Source organism: Centruroides vittatus, unplaced genomic scaffold, assembly GCF_030686945.1.
Source record: "Centruroides vittatus isolate TY-2023 unplaced genomic scaffold, ASM3068694v2 contig_19, whole genome shotgun sequence".
In the NCBI taxonomy this organism is placed as follows: Eukaryota; Metazoa; Arthropoda; class Arachnida; order Scorpiones; family Buthidae; genus Centruroides; species Centruroides vittatus.
In genome coordinates this window covers 1,179,737-1,207,440 of record NW_027121169.1, presented here as the reverse complement: position 1 = coordinate 1,207,440, position 27,704 = coordinate 1,179,737, and the positions used below count along the sequence as shown (strand labels likewise).

General features: G+C 28.4%; 1 protein-coding gene across 1 annotated transcript; it reads left to right on the top strand.

Moving 5' to 3' along the window:
• Positions 1–25,459, top strand: LOC136970101 (uncharacterized). Its single transcript, XM_067264479.1, has 11 exons — positions 1–102; positions 11,123–11,214; positions 11,312–11,421; positions 12,751–12,873; positions 15,946–16,147; positions 16,229–16,370; positions 16,923–17,107; positions 17,183–17,371; positions 17,447–17,525; positions 17,602–17,657; positions 23,878–25,459. The coding sequence occupies exons 1-11, from the start codon at positions 15–17 to the stop codon at positions 23,986–23,988; spliced, it is 1,377 nt and encodes a 458-aa protein (XP_067120580.1). The 5' UTR covers positions 1–14; the 3' UTR covers positions 23,989–25,459.
• Positions 25,460–27,704: the final 2,245 nt, after the last annotated feature.

Genomic DNA, 27,704 nt, shown 5'->3' with positions numbered 1-27,704 from the left:
TTGTTTATTTTAAAATGGCGTCGCCCACGACATCGCAAGTTCACGTGTACGTCTATGACTTGACTAAAGGGGTTGCTAAATCGATTTCTCCGTTCTTGTTAGGTAATTATTTGATTATTTTAATTACTTAAAATCATCTTAAATAACAAAAATGTATACTTTTAATTTTTTGACAATTTATAAGAGCGTTTCGCCGATCTTCTTTGACATTTCGTCATCGTTAATTTATTGATTAAAACAACTAATTTTGATAAATTTTTATGAGATTAAGTTGATAGATAATTAAGATTTATAGAAATTAAAAGTATTTTGTTTAAAAATTAATATATTGAAAGGCGAAAAGATTTAAAGAGCTTCGTAAATGTCAGTTTGATTTGTAAATAAACGTGGAATTTGACGTAAACTACAGGACATTTGCTTTCAAAATTTATTTTTTTCTTACGATATTTTATGGGAAATTAGAAGAGAAGAAAACGAATTTCCAAAATATCCAGGTGTACGTGAAAGTTAAAAAAAATCCATATAAATTATCTGAAAATTGATTTTCTTTTTTTTGGATGACAACTTTCATACTATAATAAATTTTTCAGCTATTTATGTACATCAATATTCTTGTCACTTTAACTAATAAAAGAATATTAAAAGAAATTTTTTAATATGGAAACATTCCAAAAAATTGTCATTCTAATATTCATCAGTGATTATTTTATTTTATCAAAAAATAATTTTAATTACATTCCAAACTAGAAAAAAAATTTGGTTTTCAATTTATTTAATATTAATTTATTACAAATTTTTAATGGTTTTTATTTTAAATTAAAGATTATTTTTCCAATGTTTAATAATTTAAAGTCTTTTGAAATTATTTACTAAGAGTAGAATTTTCCTCTCTTATTACTGAATATTTTGAAGAGGAAAAGATTTGTGTAAACATTTTGAAAGGAATATAAAAGTAACTAAAAATTTAATTATAATATGTATAAAATAAATTTTTTATTGTGGTAAACAAAATCTTTGGTTTTCAAGTTCTGAATATGCAAAATTACTATATCAATACTACTTAACTTTAATATTGATCTATAGCCTACTCCTATTTGTCAAACATCAATTTTTAAATGTTCAGTAATACAACTTGCTTATTTAAGACAAAATTGTATTTAACTGTATTTTTTTTTTCTTTTTTGTGGGCCAATTGTCTGGTTGGCATTGGCCAACTATACATAACTAAAATGAAGATCGTTAGGATTAGTCTCGATCTGTTCTGCCATAGAAGTGCAGATCGGGACTAATCCTAAGCAGTTTGTATTTCTTGAATTAAAATAAGGTGTCTGAGTTTTGTTGAATTTCAAGATAAATGTTCAGTAATGTTAAAAATTAAGAAACAAATAAAATTAATAACTAACTAAATTGACAAATAATAAAAATAATAAATTGTCAACAGTAAAACATTTTTCTGAATGGTTGTGTTTCATCTTCAAACCAATTGAATGTTGTAGTTGGAAAAGTGTTCATATCAAATTTAAAGGGTTTTGAAATTTGACAAACCAACTTTAACAATAAAATATTCGAATCAAGTCATATTTTTTAACAAACAAATTTGATGACAAAAATTCAAATCTTGGCGTAGCGTGGATTTATCCTTCTTTCGTCGCCCAGATGTACTTTAGAATTTACACAATAAACATAAATCTAAAATATCCAAAATTCAAAAACCAAAAATATCAAATTGACAGTCCACAAACACTTACTAACAGCAACTACAATATTAAACGAATAGAACAGCCTAATCAAAATTTTTCTTAACATCTATCTTATGCTGGTATGATTTAATTAGCCACGTGCAGGATTTCAAATCAGTCTTCTCTTTCTTGTTCGGTAATAGTGAAACATAACTGTTCCAATAAACATTCTACCAGGAAGTAAAAAGTGTTACTATAAAACTACTCACTTAACACAAAAATTATTTGTGTTACAAATGAGTAGTTTTACAAAAAAAAATAGTTTTACTGTCAATCTATTATATGGAGTCGTATAACAAGTGTAGTCGTGAAGTGCGTAATAAATTGTCTTTTCTTGAACTTGAGTAATAATAGTTGAGCTGTTAAAGTACTTTTTTTTGCTAAATTCACTGTTATAATTCACAGTATTGTTGATAAATCTGTGAAATACAATATGTGTTTTTATATTTTCACGATCAAAATAACAGATCAGACCTCCATTAAGGAGACAAAAGAAAAGATTCAGATCTCTTTTGATTTTATTTAAATAATTTACACACTAATATCTATTTGATGTCAGAATATAAGTCATTTAAATAAAATATTTTTATCTTATAAGTAAAAATAATGTTAAAATTAAAGAATGTAATATATGAGCAAAATAAACAAATTTGAAAGCAGGTGACCAAATAGTGGATATAGCTAAGGTCTGCCACTGTGAGGATTCTTGGTTAAAGTCTACATCAGATCTGCAAAACTTTTCATGGATGATAGCTTGACCAGGTCATCATTTACCAGTTGGATGACCTGTTATGATTCTTGATAAATTCACAATGATCATGATTAAAGATCCTCTGTGACACAATGCAATAAAAATAAATCTTTATTACTTCCTACAAATAATTACTTATAATTATCCTGAACTGATTAAAATTCATTTTACTCATTTTATGTATAAACTGCTACATTGATTTTAAATACAAATAATTTTATTTTTTCATAGTGCAATACATATTTAGTTATACACTTGTCTATTTTCTAATGAATTTAATTTAAGATTAACAAATCAGATTTTTTATAAACAACTTTAGGAAAATTACATTTTGATTATGAAATTTCATTTATTTTTCATTTCAAATTCCTATATTTTATTTCACTTTGATAGATAAAACAATAAGTAATTATATAGGTTTCATTTGAGCTAGAAATTTGTATGTACATACATATTCCCTCAATTAAACCCAGAGGGTTATTTTTAAAATGTATGTATCTCTTCAGATTTATTACCTTACAACATGAAATGCATAGGTAAAAATTGAAAGAAATACCTTAATTACTTGTACATTTTTGGAATGATCAAAACTGTTTATTGACTGTATTAACTTCAATGTTTGAAGTAATTAGTTTCTATAGTTAACCCAATTCAATTGTTAGATTATCATTCATGTCCATTTCAATGTTACTTTTGGAATTGAGATCTTAGTGAGTTTGAATCAGGAGATAATAATCTAACTCCAATTTAAATTTTCCTAATTATCCTTCAGCTGATAAGCTCTTGACAAACTTCATCATGACTTTTCAGTGCTCAATATTCAACAGTATTTATGATTTTATTTCCAAAAATGTTCCATTGAACCTTGGAATAGAAAGTGCTGTCCAACTCTAGACAATTTTAGTTAAATTTCTCACTTGTCACTCTTAAACTACATCATCCTATACTTTGTGTGCTCCAACATGTTTCCAATGCTTTTCAATCCAAGGTTTATTTTTAATGGCATTTTTATTTTCCACAGTTTAATCAAGGAAATATGACATATATATATATATATATTGTTACACCCATTTCCCAGAAGGGATGGTCACCAGGAAAGAAGTCAAACACACAAACTACATTGTGAATTTAATAATGTTTAAAAAAATTTTATAAAATTAAGTAATTAGTGTAAATAAATAATTTAATGTCACAAAATTTAAATTCTCTGTAGGGGAATTTGAATTTCATGACTTTAAAAAAGGAAGAATTTAGAAAAATTATTGAATTCAAAATTACAAAGGTTGAGAATCAAAAAAAGTATGCACTAATCTTGCTAAATTATATAAAAGGAAAAAAAGAATAAATATCATTTATCTATAAAGAATATTAAAAAAAATGAGGAAATAGGTTCTGAATAAATAATTAATCAAGGAGAAAAGAAGGAAAAAATTTTTCAGAATGTAAAAATTAAAATTGTATATATACAATTTTAATTACATATATATTTAATTATATAAATTATATAAATTTTTATATTTTTAACTATGAAAAACCACAAATTATAGATTTTTGAATATTTTTAATTTATATTCTAACCAATTTTATAATAAATATAAAATTGGTTAGAATATAAATTAAAGCTGAGTTAAATAAATATTGTGTTGTTTTATATACTGCAAAAAGAAAATAATGTGGAATATTTTCAGATTGGTTAATATTATTTGGTTTTCAATACTGAAGTAAAGAAAACATGAAATAGAAAATTTAATTACCGTATTTACTTGCATATAAGACGACCTCGCATATAGGATGAGGTGTGACTTTAAATATCAAAATAAAAGAAATTAGATTTATTAATACAATTCTAATTTATTTCATTTAATCACAAGTAAAATATAAAATGAATGTAAATCGCACATTGTCCCACAAAAGTTACTTGCATTTTAAACTTTAACAAAAAATCTTGTAAAATCGACAGCATAATTTGTTCACCTAAAGCTGGACAATCGGAAACCTTTTTTGCCAATTCTTAACAGTCAAATCCACCACTCTCCGTTGATTACACTGAGTTTCTTCGAATACTAATTTCTGAATAATCATCTGTTTTCATGTGGGAATGGATTAAAACTTATATCAGGCTCCTGTGTGATTTTGGAATTTCAATCTGGAATTCAATTCAAAAACTTTGCTTTTCCTATTGCTATTCATCTTTACTCCTGACAATACATAAAAATGATTCAAACGACCCAGATTAAATACAAGAAGGTAAGCATCTGGTAAAAAATGCAAATACATGGTTCACAAAAATTATTTGCAAAAACGCAAAGAATCTTTTGCTCATCAACCTAGGAATTTGAAGCTGTAATAAATGAATACAAACCTCGTCTTATAAGCGAGTAAATATGGTATATTATATTTATGTTCTTTTTCTTCATTCCACTTATGTACTATACCTCTTTCCTATACAGAGGATGGTCATTTTATGGCCAGATGCCTGGTCATAAAATGACCATCCTCTTTCCTATACAGAGATGGTCATTTTATGGCCAGATCTCTGTGCAGGGATGCCTGGCCATAAAGTGACCATCTTTTTTCTGATCCCAACCCTATTCTATTATTCAAGCCAAGCTTGGCCAGAGCTAGTGCACTCTGGATGGGGTTAATAGCAGTATCTCATTTTCCTTGCTGTCTCTGGCCGAAATACTATTGGTCTTTTTACAGATGTTTTTGTTGCCCAAACTTTGCAATGTTCACTTTACTTAATGACACCAAGACACACTGATAAATATTTTGTTTATTCTATGTCTAGTTTTGTTTCTGTGCCTTTTCATGCTTTACCTTAATGTCACATGAGATGCTTTATTTAATAAACATGTTACACTAGAGCCAGACTCCATATTATTCCACAATGATTGATCAAGAACTAACTATTGTCTTTATTGATCTAGTTATATTTTTTAAACATTAAAAGCATTTGTTCTTGCTTCCCAAATATTCCAATAGCATTTGTTCTTGCTTCCCAAATATATTCTTGGAATTGAAATGTACAAAACTATCATCATTTAAGATTAAATATAAAACTTCATATTTCTAGTAAACAAAAAAGAAAAAGATTATTTATTAACATGTATCCAGTCTTGTTCAGATCCTCATCAGCTTGCATGCAAAAAAATTAAATTTGGAACAAGAAAGTCCAATAAGAATGTGGTTATGAAACAGCTTTAAATATGAATATTTTTTGTTCATAAAAAATATTCCAAACACAATCTTATAAAATATAGAAATTTTGGATGTAAATGTAAAAACTGTTTATTTTTGGTGATTAGAAAAATATATTTAGGCAAGTATCTAAAACACTATATGTTTTATATTGGTAATTATTGTCATTACAGTAGAGCATCGATAAGTGGGACGTTCGGTAAGTGGAATGGCCGGAAAGTGGAACGATTTTCAGTCGGACTGTGTCGTGCTGAATCGAATGTTTTTGATACTAAATTTACTTCTAAAGTATAATTTTCATGTTTTTTATATTCTTTAATATATTTATTTTGTTTGTACAAAATGCAGAAATAATTTTTAACGATACGATAGCCTCGATGATTAATTTGTTCGTACAAAGTCGGAAACTGGAACAAATCATTAACTGGAAGGACCCCAGTCCCCAATTGGTTCCACTTATCGACGCTCTACTGTATTGTGAAGATATGTTTATAATTTTCAATTCTGAATAAAGATATTTAATTATATATATTTGGTCCTGAATTTCCTTTTCTAGCTATTTGACTAGCTGCTAATATTGTTTGTTTAGTTTAACATTATAGCCACTATTTAATTTCATTAATTACAGTAGTTGCTTTATCAAATGCAATGTTGAGATATTACTGCAGTATTATTTTATTATTAAAAAAATTAATTATAGATGTGATATTTAATATATAAGAAAGTATTGTATATTGAGGTTTTTGATTTGGGTTTTTTTTGTTTCTTGATTTTGTTTCCTTGTTTGAATGTTTGTAATCATTATCATAATAGTTTGTTTTAGTAATGAGCATTGTGAACAAGAAAAATAGTATCAATAGTTTCCACCTGAACAAGTTTTCTAATAATAATTAATTTTGTAACTTTGATATACTGAATTGTCTTTTAGGTTTTACAATAAAATAAATTTTACAAAAATTAATTTTTAGTATATTAATTTATAAATAATTTATACATTAATCTGTTTGTGAATATGAAATGTTCTAAAACTGATTAATGTTAGGGAATAACTCTTGACATTTTATTAACAAACAAATTTATTGTATTTAAGATTTTTATTACAAGGGGTAGGAGGATTTGTCTCCTTAATAAAAAAATTAGTTTTCAATTATAATTGTATTACAATCACTTAACTCAAATATTTTAATAAAAATTATATAGAAATTACCAATAAACAACAGCATTACTTTATATAAATTTTACTTTTTGATACAATTTAATTCTTTAGTAACTCATTTTAAAAAATTATTCAAACAGTACAATTGAAATTTTGACAAACTATTAAGTAATTTACTCTATAATTTAAGGATAATCCTTGACATTTTCTTTTTCATATAAAGTTTTAATCCTCTATAAGGAAAAAACAAATGCTATTAAAGAACAATAAAAGCAGAAGTTAAAGAAAATTTAAAAATTTTATGGTAGATTGAAAATGAGCAGTACATGTAATAGAATAACAGAAAAATTACAAGAGTTGATCTTTGAGAAAGAAAAATTAGCAGTTTCAACAGTGTTTAATAAACAAATAAACAATATTTGAAAAACATAAAAATGTAAGTAGAAGAATGTAGTGAAAATTGCACTCATCTTATATATTTATATATTGATAATAAGTACTAAAATTTGTAATTAAAAGTGGTCTATTTAATGATTTTTGCTTTTAAATTTTTTGAGTGTATTTCTTAAAATTAACCAAAGTAAAGTTTCTACAAAGAGAGATTAGAAATAACGAACAAAAACAATCATTACAAACGTGGAGTTAAGCTGTCAAACAGTACAGTGTGGTGTGATATGGTCTTGTGGTGATAGTTTTATTATTTCCTAAAATGATATATATATACACATCAAATTAAAGCAATAATTTTCTGCTTTGGATGTTATAGAGATCCATGAGAAACACTGATTTTCATTTGAATATCTGTATTGGTTCCATTATCAGTTACAATATTAATTTTTACTTCGTATAAACCATACAAGACTCTAAGAGTGAAAAATTTCCAACTATTAGTCAAGAAAAATGAAAATGTTTATCTGAGTTGAACTTGAGACAAATTAAAATATTATATTAACTCTATTAAAACTAATTAAAATTATTATTCAGCACGTTTTTTAAAGTTTTCTCTTCAGAACATTTTCTTAGAAAGTAAGAGAGATAAAGTTACATATTTGTGATTCTTTGTCTAAATTAATATTGTTCAAACTTGCAGAAAATAAAAAAAAATTATCTGAAACATTACATTTGAATACTATTTGTTAAAGTGAGACAGAAAAATGGCTTTAAATCAGAAACAAAAGAATGAAAAATAAGTAAGTATAAAATTGAGCAAATTTGATGTACTGTACCAACATTTTGGAATATGGCCAAAAATTAAAAATGACAAAGGTAATTGATCCAAATATCATATAATTCTACTTTTTCAAGCCTTTAGAAATAAAATTATAAAAAGATAAAAATAAAACATAAGCAAGTCTAGATATATATAGAAAAATAAAACATTAGCAAGTCTTTTAAACAAGAGCTATATTATAAATCTAACATGACATCACCTACTCTCTTGTTAAGGAACTGATTCTTCAAGGTTGCAATTAAAAGTTATGCTACTTTAAATAATAGATAGAATGTAAAGAACAAATTAGACATGTTCTCCCTAATTAAAAAAATTCTTATGTAATGAAGAGCATTCATTATTGTTTATAAGGTAATTAATCACAATTAGAAAAAAAACATATATGTATACAGCAAGTCCTCACCTAATGTTGTTGAGGAAAGATACTAGTACATTTGTAGTTATTTATAATTATTGTTGAATTTTCTTTATAAACATAGTATAATGGATTCTGTGAGTTGAGGAATAAATGCTGAAGGTTGCAAACACAATCCAATTAGAATAATAATAATAATCAAATTATAAATATATACAAAACACTTGTTTATATCAATTAGCATATGGTAAAATTGGTTCTCTTATACATTGTTTCACTCAACATCACAGTTTCCAAGAACCTGTTGTTGATGATAAATGAAGACTTGCTGTACAGTACATGCAGTTTTTAATTCAAGTATTACAAACTAAATAATGATTCTACTGTTCATCCAGTTATTTCAGTTTAAGAAGTACAGTAGAAAAATTTTATTGCTAAGTGCATTTGGAATTTGTTTCCTGTATTCATTGGCATTTATTGAAATATTCATTTGTTTGGATATTTTTTAGAATCATATTTCGAAACAAAATCTAGATGGTATGCAAGTTAAATAGAAAAATTATGTTTATTATTAATATCTTTGAAAATTATTTTTTGATTTTCTGCTACATATCTTCTGCTTTTAGTTCATATTTTTAAATACAGTATAAACTCAAGTGTTTTATAATACTGTATTATTAAATATTTTTATCATCTGAAAGGAATAACATTCTAAATTTACTTTTTATAAAGTCAATCCGCACAGCGGGGTATATAACCAAAGTAATTGACTTATGTGAACCTTTAACTGTTGCGTAATATGAATTCTCACTTAGAAATCAAATGTTTTCTTAACCCCTTCGGGTTCTTCCTCAGGAAAGAATCCCTTTAGAAGATCCAGCTTGTTTTTTCCTGAGGAAGAACTTGGGAGGGGTTAAGAAAATGTTTGATTTCTAAGTGAGAATTCGTATTATGCAATGGTTAAAGGTTCACATAAGTCAATTATTTTGGTTGCTTTTTATGATTGAATTAATTTTAATTGATTCTAAATCCTTTAAAATTCCTTAAAATGATTTACTTATAATTTTGAATTAAAGAAGTGTTATTATTATCAAGGTTATATTTACACATAAGCTAAACAAAATAAAGATTAGAATAAATTGTAGCTTGTAGCATTTAAACTCAACAATATATCTTTTCAAACATAGGCTGAGAACACTTGAAGAGATTTGCTTCTGTTCTGCTGAGTTGATGATGAGATTTATTGAGACATCATAAACTCAATAAATTGTGTTACTTATAAAGGTAATTTATTATTATTTAGTAAAGGAGGATGAGTCTTTTATATGATGTAGCATACAGATATAACAAATACGAATCCAGTTTTCACAATTACTAATTTCATAATTATTGTCACTCAGATGTCCGCATAAGCTGATAATCACATTTATCATCAGTTCAGAGTCCATAGCCTCCATAATTTATTGTTATTGTTGATAATATGATTCAGATGATTCCTACCATGACTGATTCCTTAAAACTTTCTTGACTGATTACTTAAAACTGATCACAATTTTGCCCATTGGCAAAATTGTGATCAGTTGTATAATTCTTAACTGTTATTGTTACATATATTTTTGTGAGGACTTGAATATAAGAATAACGCGATTTGATTTAAATATTTTGTTTTATTTGCTTTTTTCAACCGATGTTAGAAAGTTAGGGTTAATTCAACCACAGAAACAAAAAAATGGAAAAACACCCGACAAATTTTCTCATAAAAATCAATCGTAAACCTTCGTTCCCGCGGCAATACTTCCTTGTAGAAGATGAGTTAACTGTTGAAAAATGATTGTCATTTAATTCACCATTGGTCAAAAGGGACTTTCACCCCTGATGTACATCATGAAATCTCGAAACCGAGAACCCGAAATAAAAGGAAAATGAATGATGAAGTAACAGGGAGTAAAGTTTCGACAACTGTCAAGTGAGTGTGTGTGTGCCGTGGATTATCATCTCCCGCCGTTGAAGCCGTTCATCCCATCCATTCTTATCATTCAATTCAAACTTTCGTCAATTTGACTCCCCAATCCCAACGAACTTACATTCTTCGGACTTTGTCAACAATCCAAGGATTATGAAGGTATCACCTGCATTTTAAGGTATTTACTCTACTCGCGATGTTTTGTAAGCTCTCTCTAGTCAATCGAGACGTGGTCCAGTAATTAGATTTGATAATGTAATTAACACTTCCAATTATGTCAATTGATGTATTCCTTATTCATTCCAAAATAAACGGGTATTTTTATCTAACTACAGAGTGGTGTGCATTTCTTCTTCCATTATCATCTCCTCCATTCGAACCCGGAACTAAGAACATGATCGCTCACTTGATCAGTCATTCCTCCGATACCGAAAAACGCGTATCTATCCGCGAGAAATTCAATAGATTGGTGTCAGTTCCTGATGTGAACAGGATCCAACGATCCTCATCCGAAAGCAAACATTGACCGCTCGATCCCTAGTCATCCTTTTGACAAACGAGGTCAGACTCAAGGTCTTGTGCCGTTAAGAGTAGAGAAGGGAAGAATCATCTTCTATCTCCTACCCTCAGTTAACCTCACATTTTTAGTAAATTAAATTTGTTGCATTTAAAAATTATGATTAGAATTTATAGTGAATATTAATTTGAAATTTATTAAATTATCAGGTAAACAACTAGCAGGAATTTGGCATACAGGGATAGTTGTCTTTGATCAAGAATATTTTTTTGGGTCTGGAGGAATTGACAGTTGTCCTCCTGTAAGTTTGAGTTGTCTCCTATAATAATTAGAGAAATTATAATAATTTACTTATAAATTTGTACATAACAATATGAATTCTACTTGGAATTTTTCAGTGTGGAACTGTTCTAGGAAATCCTGACAGAATTATTGATCTTGGAACCACAGAAATTCCACTTAGCTTATTCCTTGAATATCTCTGCAGCTTGGGAGAATCCACATTTAAGTATGTCTTTTTATATTTTATAATTAAATATTAAAAGCATTAATGTAAATTATTAAAGAAATATGTACTGTACGTACTGTACTGTACGTACTGTACTGTACATACTGTACTGTACATTATGAATTTTAGTGTTTTTTTTTCCTGGTATTTTTTATGTAATTAACTATAGTGACATACTGATTATATTCTAAAACAATTACAAGAAGTAACATTTTATAATTATGTAATATTAAATTTTTATATTTATTAATTATCCATTTTGTAATTTAGAATAGTAACTTATAATATTTTGATCTGTTTTATATTGAACATTTATATATACCTAAAATTATATACATAATTTAATTTTGAGCAAACCACAAAAACATAGATTTATTTTTGAGCACTTTCCTAAAGATAATAGTTATCTTGCCAAAGTTAATGTTAAAGCCAAACTATAAGCAAAAGCTTATAGTTTGGCTTTAACATTAACTATTGGGCTCACAGATGTTTATATTTGTATCTTTAGGAAGTTTAATTGGAGAACAAGCAATTAAAGAAATTCAAGTACAAAGTATAAAAATCAATTGTATTTTTTTATAGTTAAAGAAGACATTTTACCAGTGGCATAGTGTGGATGTCAGCCTCCCGGGGCAGAGGAAAATTTCACTGCCCCCTTAAAATTTTGCCTTCCCCTTAAATAAAATACGCGGAATCCCTACAAGTCAGTACAGACAGTGTTGTCAGTTGCTACAATGAGCAAGATGTCATTATTATACATTTATTTAAAGAAAGGGGATTCCCCAGTTTCATCACAGAATAAGTAATGAAAAATTCCCTGCTCATTTCAATCAGTCCGAATCGTAGGTGCGACAAAAATATGAAATGTAATGGTTCAAATTTTTACAAGATATTATTATTATTTATTGTGAAAAAATGCCGCCCCCTAAAAGTGCTGCCCAGGACGGGCCGCCCCTGCCGCCCCCACTACACTATGCCACTGCATTTTACATTAAATTTCTCCAGTTTTTCACTCCAATTGTTTTATTCTTAAGTTTTTTGTTAAGATTGCTATTTTGACAACTCAGTATGGGTCATGGGATAACGATGTCATAGCTATTAGGGCCGATAAGTCAAAGGACATTGTCTTGTTATATACATTTTAAGTATCTTTAATAATTATTTTCAAGTTGAAGAAAACCAAAATAGGTTTCAAAACATAAAAAGTTCAAATTTATCTACTTTTATACACAGTTAGCATTGTTTCAGATTCATTATGTTCTTAAAAATACTTTGAACAGAGTACTTTTTTCAGTATATAAATTTAATAAAATAAATTTTAAATTTCAGACCAGATAGTTATGATTTATTTACACATAACTGTAACAACTTCAGTCAAGAGATAGCTGTTTTTCTAACTGGAAAATCTATTCCACAAGAAATTTTAGAACTACCAAATGAAGTATTATCAACGTAAGTAACTTGAATTTAGCTTATGAAAATCTGAAAAAAGAAACTAAATGAACATTTTAATACAAAACATGCTTTATCAATAACAAATGCAAAATATTATTATGGATCAAAGACAAATAATTTCTAAAATATAAAAATAAAAGCAATTTCAAATAACCGATCAAAATCAAATGACAAAAAATATGAATTAGTTTTAAGTTTAACATATTAAACTTTTGTCATAATTTTATAATTGCATAGAAAACCTGCTTTTACAATGTAATTGATTCTTAAAGAAGTATCAACAAGCTGATCATTCTTAAGTGATTCATACTGTTTCTTGTAGGTTCAGTGTCGTAAGTTGAGATTACACTTAACCCTCAAATTAAACAATTTCAAGTTAATATGGTCATAAAAATGATATAAATTCAAACAACCAAAAATTCAACAGTTTACTTTTACTTTCTAAATAAAAACAAATTTATTTAGAAAGTATAAAAAAAATTGAATATAACATATGTAATTGAATGTTGAATTTAAATTTTTTAAAATGCCATCTGATGTTTTTAAACTATTATTAAAATATAATACTTAAATGAATAAATCATTTTTAATTGTATTTAATTACAATAAGGTTAACATGCTTTTATTTAATGATATGCTAGTATAAGTTAATGCAATGTATGCACTTTCTGCTATGTCCCTGTAGTCCTACTAACAGCTACAGTGAAAGGGCTCCAGGAAGTTACATGTGAATACTTTGCACTGTCTGGCAAACATCCCATAAAAAGTGCAAGTTTTGCTAAGGGATGAACTGTTTTCATTAAGCCTAAACCAGTTAGAAAAGCTGCCAAATGTGAGGGAAGGACTATGTTATTGTGTAATATTGCTTACTTAATGCTTAAGGAGCCAAAATAAACATTGTTTAACTCTTACATTCTGAAAATATTTATGAATTGAGTGTTAAGTTAGTTGGGTGTTTTCAGATTTTCAGGAAAAGGCTAGGTTTAACAGACAGTGTATGGAATATACAACAATGGCTGATTCATCAATAACTGAAAGACCTTAACTTAGAAAAAAACTGAATTAAATGTAAAACCTGCAGAAAATAGAATCATAAAAGCTATGCCAAAAAGACACCTGCAGCAATCGTAAAAGATATGCCAAAAAGCACAGTTTCTTTGACAATTGAATGGTTAATTATTTTTCATTCAAATGAACCCATTACTAGTTCATATAGTATATAATGAGTTCTGACATGTAAATATATGAGAAGGTTGTTGGAATGAAGCCAGTTTAAGTTAAACTGCCCCTGTATAATACTGCATTAAGATAACCAACAAAAAAGTATTATGTTTAAATAAACATATTATACAGCTACAATGAACTTTATACTAGTTGTAAAAACAGGAATACAATTACTTTTTAAACAAGGTTCTATTGTATATTTACTTTCACTTCATATACAAGAGATTTTTAAAAAGTATTTCATATTATGGTTTTCTGTTTAGAATTTAATACACTCAAACCTGTGTTTGTGCAGTATACCAATTTGATTGAAATTCATATACCGCACAAAAAAAAAATGCACAAAACAAATCGCACAAATAAAAAATCTCACAAAAAAGACCACACAAAGCAGGTTTGAGTGTATTGTCAATACATACATACATATTTATGTATTGACAATATTATTTATGTATTATATACAGTGAAAACTGCTTAGGCAACCAGCTGCATTCAACGGGCAAAAATTTCTGGCATGGAATAGTTTATACAGAGAGTCTTCATATAAGTTACCCATATTAAACCACCACCTGTGAAACATGATTGCGGGCATTGATTTTTGGTCCGAAACAACATACAACAACTGCAATAAGCAACCACTTCCACGAATATATCTGATCTAAACTATTGTTCGAACCTATCTCAACAATGTTTTCCCGCCTAGTATAATGAATTAGTCTAAACTCTTGTTCAAACCCACCTTGGGCATTTCTCCCACCCTTGAAATTAGGTGCAGGTGTTAATGAATTAGTCTAGCAAGTTTGTTCGAAACTGTCTGAAAATGAAAGAAATGCCAAGTGCTATGGTTAGAAGATCGTGTTAAAGTTATCAGTGAAAGTGAAAATGGTTTATCACAATGGCAATTAGCGCGAAGTTTAACTGTGGGAAAATGCAATTCATTGTACTGTAGACCTACAGTATTTTTTTTAAGGGTATAAAAATATTGTACACGATCCAATTAATCGGCTGATCTCATTGTTTGATAAAATTTATTTTTTTACATTCATATACAGAACATGTGCGATAAATAGTTTCTGTATCAACCTACCTTATTTCCATGATATTTTTAGAAAAATAATATCCAAGTAATTTTCGTACGCAAAATATTCAAAAAAACAATAAACACATTAATGCAAAAATCAGTTTTACAGGCAACCTTCTTTTTTTGATTCCGCGATTGTCATTGGACAATTGCAGAATGTAATGAAATTGTATTATGAGAAAAAAATAATAAAATCGTTTTATTATTAATTAATAATTTTTTTTATTGTATTTAAGAAAATATTAAATATTTAAAAAAATACAGTATTTTTAAAGTTAAAATAATATTAAAGTAACCAAAACCAAAGTGATGGAGAGATACAACGCACTTGTATAACAATGAAGTAATACATGTAACTGAGGAGTGAATGAAAAGAACCAAGTTGAATTAATTAAGTTGGGAGAAAGAAAGTGTGCATTATAATCGAGAAAATGCGAGTACTTTATTAATCTTTAAAATATTGGTATTAAATCCGTCTTATAAAATCACGATGACTCCTGTAAATCGAGTTATCTGATAAGAATAAAATACAATACCAATATAGCTCTATTGTTGAAAAAATTTGTGTATTTTTGCTCACCTTGAGTTTTGCTTAGTAGAAATGGTTAAAAAGTGTGCAAAATAAATACGGAAATACGGTATTACAGCACCACCTGTCTAAAAGACCACTTTTTAAAGGAACTGTGGATGGTTGCCATAGACAGGTTTTACTGTATATATATAATAGTTATTATTATGTTAAATATATTAATTTCTTTGTTCAGTCCTTTAGGAAGTACATTAAAGGCTTATTTGACTAATCTCAACATTCAACAAAATCATTCATTGGATTTTCCTGAAGATACTCGACATATTGAAAATTATAGCCAATTAGAAAACCATCAGGATGATCTCTCTGCTTGCATGAAATCAGGATTAAATATCACCACTGATCTTAATCCAGCAAAAATATTTGATGATGATAATGTGAGATTTTGTTTGTATTAAGAATTTTTATATAATTTCTTTTGAAAATTAATATAATGTTTTGTTTATTTTTATTATTAGATGGCAGAAGTAGTAAACAGTTTAATTTCAAAATTACCACCAAATAAACTTGCAGAAAGTGAGCTACTAAGGAATTTGGCAAATTATTCAAAAGAAAATAGAGATATCTTTAATTTAGAATTTGTACATTTACAAGTACTTGGTAAGATTTATAAATGTGATATTTTTAAATAATACATATTAACATTAATTACCTGGCCTTACCTTATATTAACATTAATTAAACCAAATTAATGATCTTATTTTAACCAGAAACTTTATTTCAACAAAATAACTGTTTTGAATACAGTCATTAATACAGACATGCATATCTATAAAAGTTTTTTTAATGAATTGATAATAGACTGAATAAATGAGTACAACTATTTAGAAAACAAAGGATATTGTTTCATACCCATTTCAATGTCTTATCACATCATATCACAATCTTGTTTCCATTTCCACTTTTCTCTTTTCAATATACTGTACTATTAATATATTACATAACGTGAAAGCTGAAATAATTTGAACATATTTTAATTAAAACCTGAGGACTGTCAGTTGAATTCCTACACTCAGGACAATCATACACCTTTATGTATTAATCTAAAGATGTGTATAAAAGTTAATGTTTTTGAATCTCCCCTGTGACTTTTTACATAGCATATTCTGTTTTATTATATTAAGAATTATTAATATTTAGAATTTTTAATAGGGAATTTATTAGACAGAGAAGATACGTCAGAAATCCAAAAATTAATTCTACAAATGTTGCAATCTTTAGCATTATCTAATAAATTTGTATTATTGTTAAGTGAAGATAAAAACAACTTTATCATGAAATATATTTTTCATATGAGTGAACTTCCAGCTGATTTACAATTAGAACTTTTAAAATTTGTAAGTATTTTTCTAACTTATATTTTCATTAATTAATTTAAATTTATTTTATTTTTTATGTTTTAATGTTTTCAGTTATGCAATTTATCCACAATTGAGGAAAGTTTAAAGTGGTCTATGTCTGAAAGGAAGTGGTCCTATAGTGACAGAAATCTAAGTAACTGTAAAGTAACAACTAATGCTGTTGTGGATAGTTTATTGAGTGAATCTTCAGAATTGCAAAATATGGGATCAGAATTTTTATATAATCTTTCATTAAATAAGGTTTGATCTCATTTCATTATACTTACGTCAGATTTTGTTATGTCCCTTCCTCTTATAAAGATTGTTTTTTTGTAGAAACTTGGTAATAATACAATCACTGAATTAGCTACTGCAGTTTTGCAACTTTTACAAGCAGATTTATCTGAAGAAACAGGTGAAAATTTGACATTTTTATAACATTAATTAAAAATGCATACATAACTAAAATAATGATATTGATGTTATTACAGCATATAATTGTTTGGCAGCATTCTCCAATTTTTTAAATTCTCCTGTGTTCATTGATGTAAGTAATTATCTTTTGAAATTTTAATATTAAAAATTTTAACTGTTAATTAATTTTTTTATGATTAGTGGAACTTCTATTGTTCGGAAAAATTAAATTAAATAAGAATAATACACCAACAACTGCTAAATTTTGGACATATGATTATAGATTAGAAATAAATTTATTTCTAATCTATAATCATATATCCAAAATTTAGCCCTATCATTTACGGCAGTTGTTGGTGTATTTGCTTATGATATTAGGTTTTGTTTGATGTATACATTCAAACCTGTTTTTATGCGGGGGATAGGTGCTGCATAAAAGAAAATGCATTAAAAAAAATCGCGCGAAACTTCACGAGTGGCTATAAAAAATAGTTTTCGCAACACAATTGAAAAAATATTTTTTTATGAGGTGAATAGGGACCGCATAAAAAAGTCTCACGTAGAAAATAACTCGAAACCGTACGAAATAACTAGGAATTGCTTTTTTAACTCCTTGGGCCTTTTTCTGCAACACCTAATGGGGAAAAAATCCTCTAAGAATTTTAATTTTTATATTAATTAATTATTTCCACTTAAATACGAATCTAACATTAAAAAGTTAAAAATAATCGTTAAATAATGATTTTATTTGATAAATATAGCTGCAGGAAGTGTTATTTCATTTAACAAGGCATGAAATTTCACACCTGGAGGGAAGCTAACTTACAGCATCTGTTCAAATATAACATAATATTTATGGTTTTTATGCTATTAAAATAAGAGGGGACCGAAATAAACGTATGAGAAAAAAATTTTACTGAATAAAAAATGAAAAAACCTGCTGATGTCATAGAAAACAACCAATAGAGTTTTTAAAAATTTTACAGGAGTCAATTATGTTCCAATTTGATTGAAATTTTCATATACGGCACAAAAAAAATTGCACAAAACAAATTGCACAAATAAAAATCGCACAGAAAAAGACCGCACAAAAACAGGTTTGACTGTATTTGTAAGAATACTACTTTCTTAATACTTACTTCTGTAAGTTCTCTATCAGGCACTTTGTGGTATTCAAACAAATCAGAATCAGAAATGGAGTTTTACTGGATATTATTACTTGTAGTTATTGAATGATTACATGCTGAAAATTAATGAATTTTTGATTAAATTGAATTTCATATTAACATTGTTATTGAAACTTTGTCACTCTGAACCTGGCAAAATAATAAATACTGAAGTTCAATATTTGTAAAATCAAATATAGACACACATCTCAGGTTAGGTTCCAGACAGTCACCTAAAGCAAATATCCTCTTAAAGCTTAAAGCTAAACACAGCCTTTTTTCTCAATTGCTAGTATATATAAAATTCTAAAATCATACACTATCATATATTAAGCATGCAATAGTTTTAGGCTTAAAATAATGCAGAAGTAAATGTAATAAGGTGAACTATGACAAAAACCCTTAAATAACAAGGCAAATGCTGAAAATAATAAACAAAAATATAACTGAAAAGCAAATTAGTGAACACCTTAAAATGAGGTATCCCAATACAAAATACTTGGGTATTTGAAATAATTCTTATATCAATGTAAGTTAGAATATTTGAAAATACTGTGCCAGAAGTATTGTACTTGAAAATTCAGATATTTCACTTGTTTAGTAGAATGTTTTAAAATACTTGAAATACTTTAAAATTATTTGAAATACAATTGAACCTGTCTATCTCAAACATGTCTATCTCAAAATTTATTTCTTTCCATTCATTTTCAGCCTAAAATCAATATATTTTTTATGTTTATATCAAATAATTTTCTCCCAAAAGCTCTATATCTCAAATAATGGAGTGAAGTGTCAATAACAAATTCAAAGCTCAGCGACTCCATTTTGATGGCATAAATTGTGTTGAAAATCATCTCTTTCAATACAGTACATAATTGCAATTAATGCTGATTTTCTCTGATTGGCTATGAGTTTGGCTTGCATCTTATTGGTTGAAGAAAGTCAGGCATTAGAAACTATTGACAAACTATTTCTTTTAAAATATGTCAAAAATGTTTTATTTATATCTAATATAGGTATGTACTGTACTTGCTATTGTATTAATAAAATACCATACATGCAATCAAATCTATTACTGATTACCATGTAGAAACCTCTCTACAATAAGACCTCATTTAGTGCTTCCTCAATTAATGCTGATTTGATATAACGTGGTCTACTCAAGTTATTGTGCATTTCATTGATTCATACATATAATAAGATTATTCCCAAACATGAACCAATCAGCAAAAGGTGGCAATTTGTCGTAGCGCTGTACATCCCCTAAATCTATGTTTGTTTGGTACAATTTTTGAAAAAATATAACATCATGGATGCCATAGACAATATTGACTTCACTTGGCAAGAATTAACTGATAAATGCATGAACGGAGTGTGGAGGAAGATACGGCTGGAGGTATCCAAGGATTCTCAATGAGAAAAGCCTATCATTGACCAAATTGTCAACCTAATAGATACAGCAGGATTAGGAAATGTAGGTGAGCAGGATATTGAGGCATTACTGCAGGTTTCTGGTGAGAGACCCTTACTAACAACAACCTTCCTTCTTCTACATGAACTGGCAGAACAAGGAATTCATGTAGAACTGGAAAATAATGATTCTGAAAACAAAAGAACCCAAAGATCTGGCTACAAATTTCCTTAGTAAAAGTTTGATAATGATAACCAAAATCATTGATCAAATTGTAGCAAATGATCCAGATTTTGAAAGGAATGCAAAAGCAAGACAAGGCATTTTGGATGTGATTTGCTACTGAAATTTGCTTAATGAGAGAAAAAGAAAGCAACAGATGAGACTAAACGACTTCATTGCAAAAAAATCAAGAATTTCAGAAGAGCCAGCATTCAGCTTTATCATAAAAATGAACTTTATATTTCTGTGTGCATATGTTTGTGTTATGTAACACATTATTAAGTAAATTAATATAAAAGTAACTTAAAAATAAAGTAAAATTTGTTTATTTTTGGTTGAATGTTTCCCTTTCTTTATTTACCATGTGCTAAAATGACCTTGTTTAATGCTGTTTCATGTAAGAACACATCCTAAGCACTAAATGAGGTCTTACTGTGTGTTTGTTAACTTTTGGAACCTAACCTCAAGTTTTATATTAGAAGTCAATCTGAATAGTAACTAGTATCTGACCTTTGTTTCATATATCACAGATATGCATAATTTGGTTTTTTGGAATGTAACTACCATGTTATACAAAGGATACCTGTACTTTTATTTAAAATATTGCCAAATTCTGTTGTCAGCAAAATACTAAAATTTAAATCTTAAATACCAATTAGTTAATATAAGAGTACATAGGGTGTCCACTTAACCATCTATCCAGGGACAAAAAAGATCTTTTTTTTCGCATTGGTTAGGTTAAGTTGTGAGCTGAGACAGACATAAATACACCAGATATACATTTGCCATAACATTCACCCATTTCACTGTTACATGCAACCTGCACAACATGCAAAAAATGCTGCACAATAATTTGAGTGGTGCAACATGATAATCCATAACTCCAGCACATTTTATGGACTAACAAGGCAATGTTTTCCTGGAATGGAGTGTCAGACTGTCACAATGTGCACCACTGGGCTTCACAATGCATTTTATCATAAATGTCTAGTATGGAATTGAAGGTGAGCAGCTACTTGCTCCTATTCCAATTGACAGCATTCTGAATAGTGACCAATATCCAAACATTCTAAATGTGATGGTGGACGAATGGCTTGATAGCTTGTCATTGGAAAAATATAGCAGATTTGGTACCAGCACAATTGCATCACCTCATTTCTGAACAGATGTGCATCAGTGGCTTGCAAAGCAGTTTCTCAGTTACTAGATAGGACAGTGCATAGCTCCTGCATGCTGGCACCATGCTCCTCAGACTTGACCCTTTTGGATTTTTTCCTGTGGGTTCATCTAAAAGTATCAGTGTATGATGTGTCTTTTCAACAGTGTTGTCAGTGTTGTGTGATGTTAGCTAACTGAAGAGACACACAAGAAGAGCCTGTGAAATGGTGACACAAGGTGCCATCCATAATGCATGCTCAACCATCTATATCTTTTTATTTCCACTGAAGACAGTTGTTTTAAACATGTTTTCCAATAAAATAATGCTCACTTTTTTCTACAATGTTGTCTTTATCCTTTAAAGTCAGAGATTATTTGCATGTTATGCTAAATCATCTTAAATTGATTTCCTTCAGTTATTTTAGTGTTTGAACAAGTATGCACTGTATGCATATGCACAAGCATGCAGTTGTGCAATTCTGGAAAGATCTTTTTTATCCCTGAATAGACATTTAAGTTGATATCATGTAAAAGTATTGAAAGTTACACTTATCATCATCATAATATACTACACCATATCTTTTATTAAAATTATGTATATGTATATAAGTTATAATATCATTGAATACAATGTCTCAGCTGCTACCTCATAATTTTTTTCTCATGTGAGCCTGATCTATAATGAAAATCAATTATACCATTATACTCATAATGGATATAATTATGGCCAGTCATATAGCCTTAATGTGCCACTCCCTTATCTTAATTAATCAATGAATCAGTCACTCTGTTTTATATATATTTTATATTTTAAAATCGCTAAATAGTTAACTTACCTAACTGCGTTGTTAATATTGTTATTATTTACTACTATTTTTAAATCCTCTATTAACATTTGGTTGAATCTTCTCAATCCATTCTTTCATCTGACAATCTAAATTCTAATAAATTCTGAATAAATTGTAATATTACATTAATCTTATTATTTGTGCTATATTCAAATTATCTGAAATTTGTCATTTTAATATTCTCAGTGCTTCTGAGTTTTTCACAATCCACATTTTGATAACAATACTGGTGGTAGTAATATTTCAATGTTTGGAAGTTCAAAGCACTGAAAATATGATTTGAATTTAGCCATCTAATGTGATGTTAATATAATTCACATCATTGTTTTTAATTATTTTACTAATAAATGAAATTTGACATTCTAAATTTTAAACATGAATTAATTGCTAAAAAAAGACAAAAATAAATATTTCATTATATGCTTTGTATAAAATCAAATGAAGTTACGGTTAATCATCTTAATAGTTTAAATCAGGGGTCACCAAACTATGGCCCGTTGCCACACTGCACCACAAATGAACTAAAATATAATTATTTATACAGCTATGAAATATCATAGCTTGTAGATAAACTTACACTTATTTTAATTTTTTTTTTTACATAGTAAGTAAAAGTGTTAAAATTGGTTCAATCTGATTTTTGCAATATTATAATTTTTAATCTGATCAGATCTGACAGTATTATAATTTTTAGATAAATCAGTGAAATAAAAAAATTGGCAACGTTTTGCAACTTTGGATATCAGAGTGCTTTTTGTGTCAGTACTTCCAATGAAGTTTCTAAGGGAAGCGGTTGCAAGCTTGCTGCAGCGATCGTATTTGTGTATTGGTAAATAAATATGTTGATTGTCTTTATTTATTGTGTATTCAGTGTGCTGAACTGAACAAAATGGTTATACAGCCTGCACTCATCATTCTCTCAGTTATCTGGCCAGCTGTGAAAAGTTTGGTGATCCCTGGTTTAAATGAAAATCACTTAATATCTTTATCAAGTAATCATATTTTTCAGTTTGTAATTAATCATTGAATATCAATAGAATAACCTAGATAATAATATATCATAAGATGAATCTTATATTTATAATGTAGAATTTAGATCAGTGATGAGCAATCTCTTCTGAATGTTGGCCACAAGTGAACTTTGTAGGCTTCTATATGACAACTTGATAAAAGCAGCAAACATATCTTTGTCTTTATAAAGATCTTTGCTTTTCTTTGGTTTATGGAGTATGTTGATACTCAGCAGGCTTAAAACCTGCTGAGTATCAGCATACCCCATAAACCACCAGTGCAGTAAGTACTAAAATAATACTTGATATGAAAACTATTAATGTATAGTTTATTGTCATATTTTCACTGGTCAGTATTAATATGAATGTTCTTTGTGATGATAGCATAATGGCAAGAGGCAGAAAAAAGGAAAATAAAATTTCATTGTCAAAGTCTCAGGAGCCACATATTAGGATCTTGCAAAGCTATGGTTGCTCATGACTGGTTTAAGTTATTGTAATTAATCTGATTTATAATTAAAAACATGCTAAATTTCAGATTTTGGCATTGGCTGAAGTTCTAGAATCAGACTTTCAGAAATTTCAACATCAATCAGAAAGAAATAGAGAATTAGTAAATTTTATTCTAGAAAAACTGTCATTTAAATAGATTCAAGGTAAAATATTAATTCCAATTTACCCAGTTATTCTTTTAAAAAGAAAGCAACAATGAACAGATTACATATATCTTCTCTAAAACACTTTCTCAACACATAAATCTACCTGATAGATTGTTTCATAATCAAAAGTACTCTTTAATCAAATTTATTATATCAGTTCACTCACTGCAGCTTTAATCTCATTACAATTATAAACTCTAGCTTACAGCCATATCCACAACTAAGGATTAAGAGTTAGAAGTTAGCCAATTAGCAATTATTTATTGTGACATTGGCTGCAAGTTATAATCATGTTTTTAATTTATTTAATTTAAAATATATGCTCTCCTCCACATATTAGTACTGTAGTGTCTGTCCCTGTACATCATACTTTTCCATTACTAATGGAGTGGTGTTGGTCATCTATCTAACTCCCTTCAGGGGAAAAATTTTTGAATTGAAATAACATGACTTACATGGTTTACATCGGAAGTTCATGTATAATTAATTGTAGCCTCCTGCCCCTAAACTTTCTATATCTGGTCTTGACTTTCATCTATCTAACTCTGTTCTCGAGATTAAGGAAGATCAGAAGGGCAGACAAAAGTAGGAATTTATAGGTCTACAATTTTTCAAATTGTAGCCCAATAAGCATTTATGTATTAAGGTGAATGGTAATTTGTTAACTTCTAACTCTTGATCCTAGGTTGTGAATACAGACATTAGAGAGAAAATTTTGATCTTGTAACAAATACAGATAATTTCTTAAAGATATTCTTCAAATATTGCATTTTATGTACTGCAGTTAATGACATCTTTTGTCTTCACTTCTTATACACTCTACAAAATAGTTTTATGACAACTTGATAAAAGCAGAGAGCATATCTTTGTCTTTATAAAGATCTTTGCTTTTCTCTTAATCATGACAACAATCTATAATAGATTTAGCTTCATTTAATTGAAAATATTGTAGATACATATCCTTTCTCTATACTCATTATTTAGCCATGTGGTTGCATGATGTGGTATCAAGTTTACCAATTAGGCGAATTTGGGTTCAAATCCAGTTCAAATTTCCATAACTCACCACTGGCAATGTGGATCAGGGCTATTGTTCCCTATCCTTTACAATGCTGTCCAACCTATTGTGGGTCATAGATACTCATAATGGGTGTATTGTGGGCAGCCATACAGCCTTAAAGTTCTGATGTCTCACATTAATCTAATCTCTATTGTTATTTATAACTAGATAATGAAATCATTCAGGGAAAATTAAAAAAATTAACTAACTATATAATGAAATTATAATTTAAAAACAAAAGTTAAAGATTTTCCAAAATGATGAGATTAAATTGTTATATTTCCAATTAAACATTATTATGAATTTTATTATGTTAGTAATTATTATTTAAATTTTGTTGATTTTAATAATTTTAAAGGAAAATTACCAAAAGTTGTATTCAGAAGTTTTAAGAAAGTTGTATAAAATGTATATACATTTTATTGTTAATATTTCAAAATAAAATATATCACTTTATTACAAAAATTCATGTAGTAATTTCGTTTTTAATTACATCAAATATAAAATCTTGCAAAATTTGCAAATGTAAGCTGGATGGCATCTTGAAAACTTGTATTAGGGTTTGGAAACCCTTGGTACATGTGCCAAAAATGTGCGCCAACAACGCTTTCCAGCATGCAACCCAGGGTTTATTTTAAAAAATACCCAACATCTACTTTTTCGTGTTTCATAAAGAATTTATCAGATTTCTGAAGTTGTATTTTTGATTATTTGAAATATTTTCTCAATGTTTAAAATGTCCAATAACACAGGTCTGCAAGTAAAAAACTGCATAGGATTTTTACATTTTCTTATAGATTTCAACTTTGAATTTTTTTGATATTTTTTCGTTTTTACCATCTCATCAATTTTTTTGTTACACTCAAGTTTTTGTTTGTATTTAGCTTAAAAACAAAAACCTGCTATCATCTGGAACCTCATTTTTGTGGTACAGGTATTGAGAGAGAGAATTTACTCAGTTTTTCTCCAAAGAGGGAAATTAATTTATTGTAATGATGTTCATGGGCTCATGAAGTGTGTTGAAATAGAATATGATTCATCAGAATGGCACATATTTATTGATTCCTTTAAAACTAGCCTCAAAGCAGTCTTGCTGCATAATGGAAATGTATTTGCATCTCTTCCTATGGGACACTCAGTTCATATGGGAAAAAACTATACTGACTTGGCTACAATTCTTGAGAAAATTAAATATCAAAAGCATCAATGAATGGTTTGTGGAGATTTCAAAGTACTAACCATGTTGTTGGGTCAGCAGGGAGGTTATACAAAATATCCTTGCTTTCTTTGTTTATGGGATAGAGCGAGACAGCTGCACTGGACATAAACTGACTGGCCATCACGAGACAGTTTAACCCCCGTCGAGAAACACGTCATCAATACGACATTGGTTCCCCCAGAAAAAGTGTTATTACCACCTTTTCATATTAAATTGGGGCTCATAAAGCAGTTTGTCAAATCACTGCCAAGAGATGGGGATTGTTTCGGATACCTAAGTTCCCGAAACTGTCTGAAGCCAAGTTAAAAGAGGGAGTTTTCACTGGCCCCAACATAAGAAAACTTTTACATATCTGATCCCCTCTTTTTGGAAACAATGGGAGAAAATGAAAAAGCATGGAACTCTTGCGTAAGTTTTTGGGGAATATTAAAGACCCTGAGTACAAAACCATTGTACAACGCATGCTGGCAGCATATAAAGCTCAAGGATACAAGATGAGCTTAAAAGTTCATTTCTTACACTCCCATATTGACTATTTTCCCGAAAACTTGGGAGCCTACAGCGAAGAACAGGGTGGAAGATTTCATCAGGATGTCCGTGATATCGAGAGACGTTACCAAGGAAAATGGGATGTCATTATGTTAGCTGACTACTGTTGAATGCTCAATCGAGAAACCAGACAAGGAAATGGGAAACGAGTTCGGAGAAGCATCAAAGAGAAGAAGAAAAGGTTTTATAAGAAAAAAGAGTAGACCTAAAATTGTGTATAAATATCAGAAACAATTTTTTGATTAGTTGTAAGAAAATATATTTAGTTCATTGTAATAAATAAGAGTTTTTATTTTGCAAAAAACCTATACGTGATGGGATGTTACGGAAGTTATTTTTAGAATCTCCCATCGTTAGAACATATAATTCAGCAAAAATATCCCATGCAGCTGGAAAAAATTTGCAGACCTGTGTAATAGTATGCTATACATAGATTTGGCGATTTTGGCACTGGCACTTAAAAAGGTTGCCCACCTTTGACCCTTTTCAGAAAGGTGCTGTTATATTTAGTCTTTTTATTGATTACTACACTAATTTAAATTTTCCTCTGATTATTTTTATTTTACATTTTTTAAGTTTGTAGCATACTAAAATTTAATACTGTTGCATTTATTAAGTATTAACTGGATTAAGTGTGGTATTTAAACGGCTGTAAGGAATGCAATACGCTATTTATCAATTAAGATTAACATTCTCGTATTAACCTTCGTTTTCGACAGATTTTTTCGGAATTTATGAATTCTACCTTATAAAAAAAAAAAAAACATTAAAACAATGGTATGCATCTGTAAACAAATATATAACGCAGAACACAAATATTACTGAAAAACTAATGTGCACTAATCGATCATTTTCTTTTCTTACAAAATATATAGAAT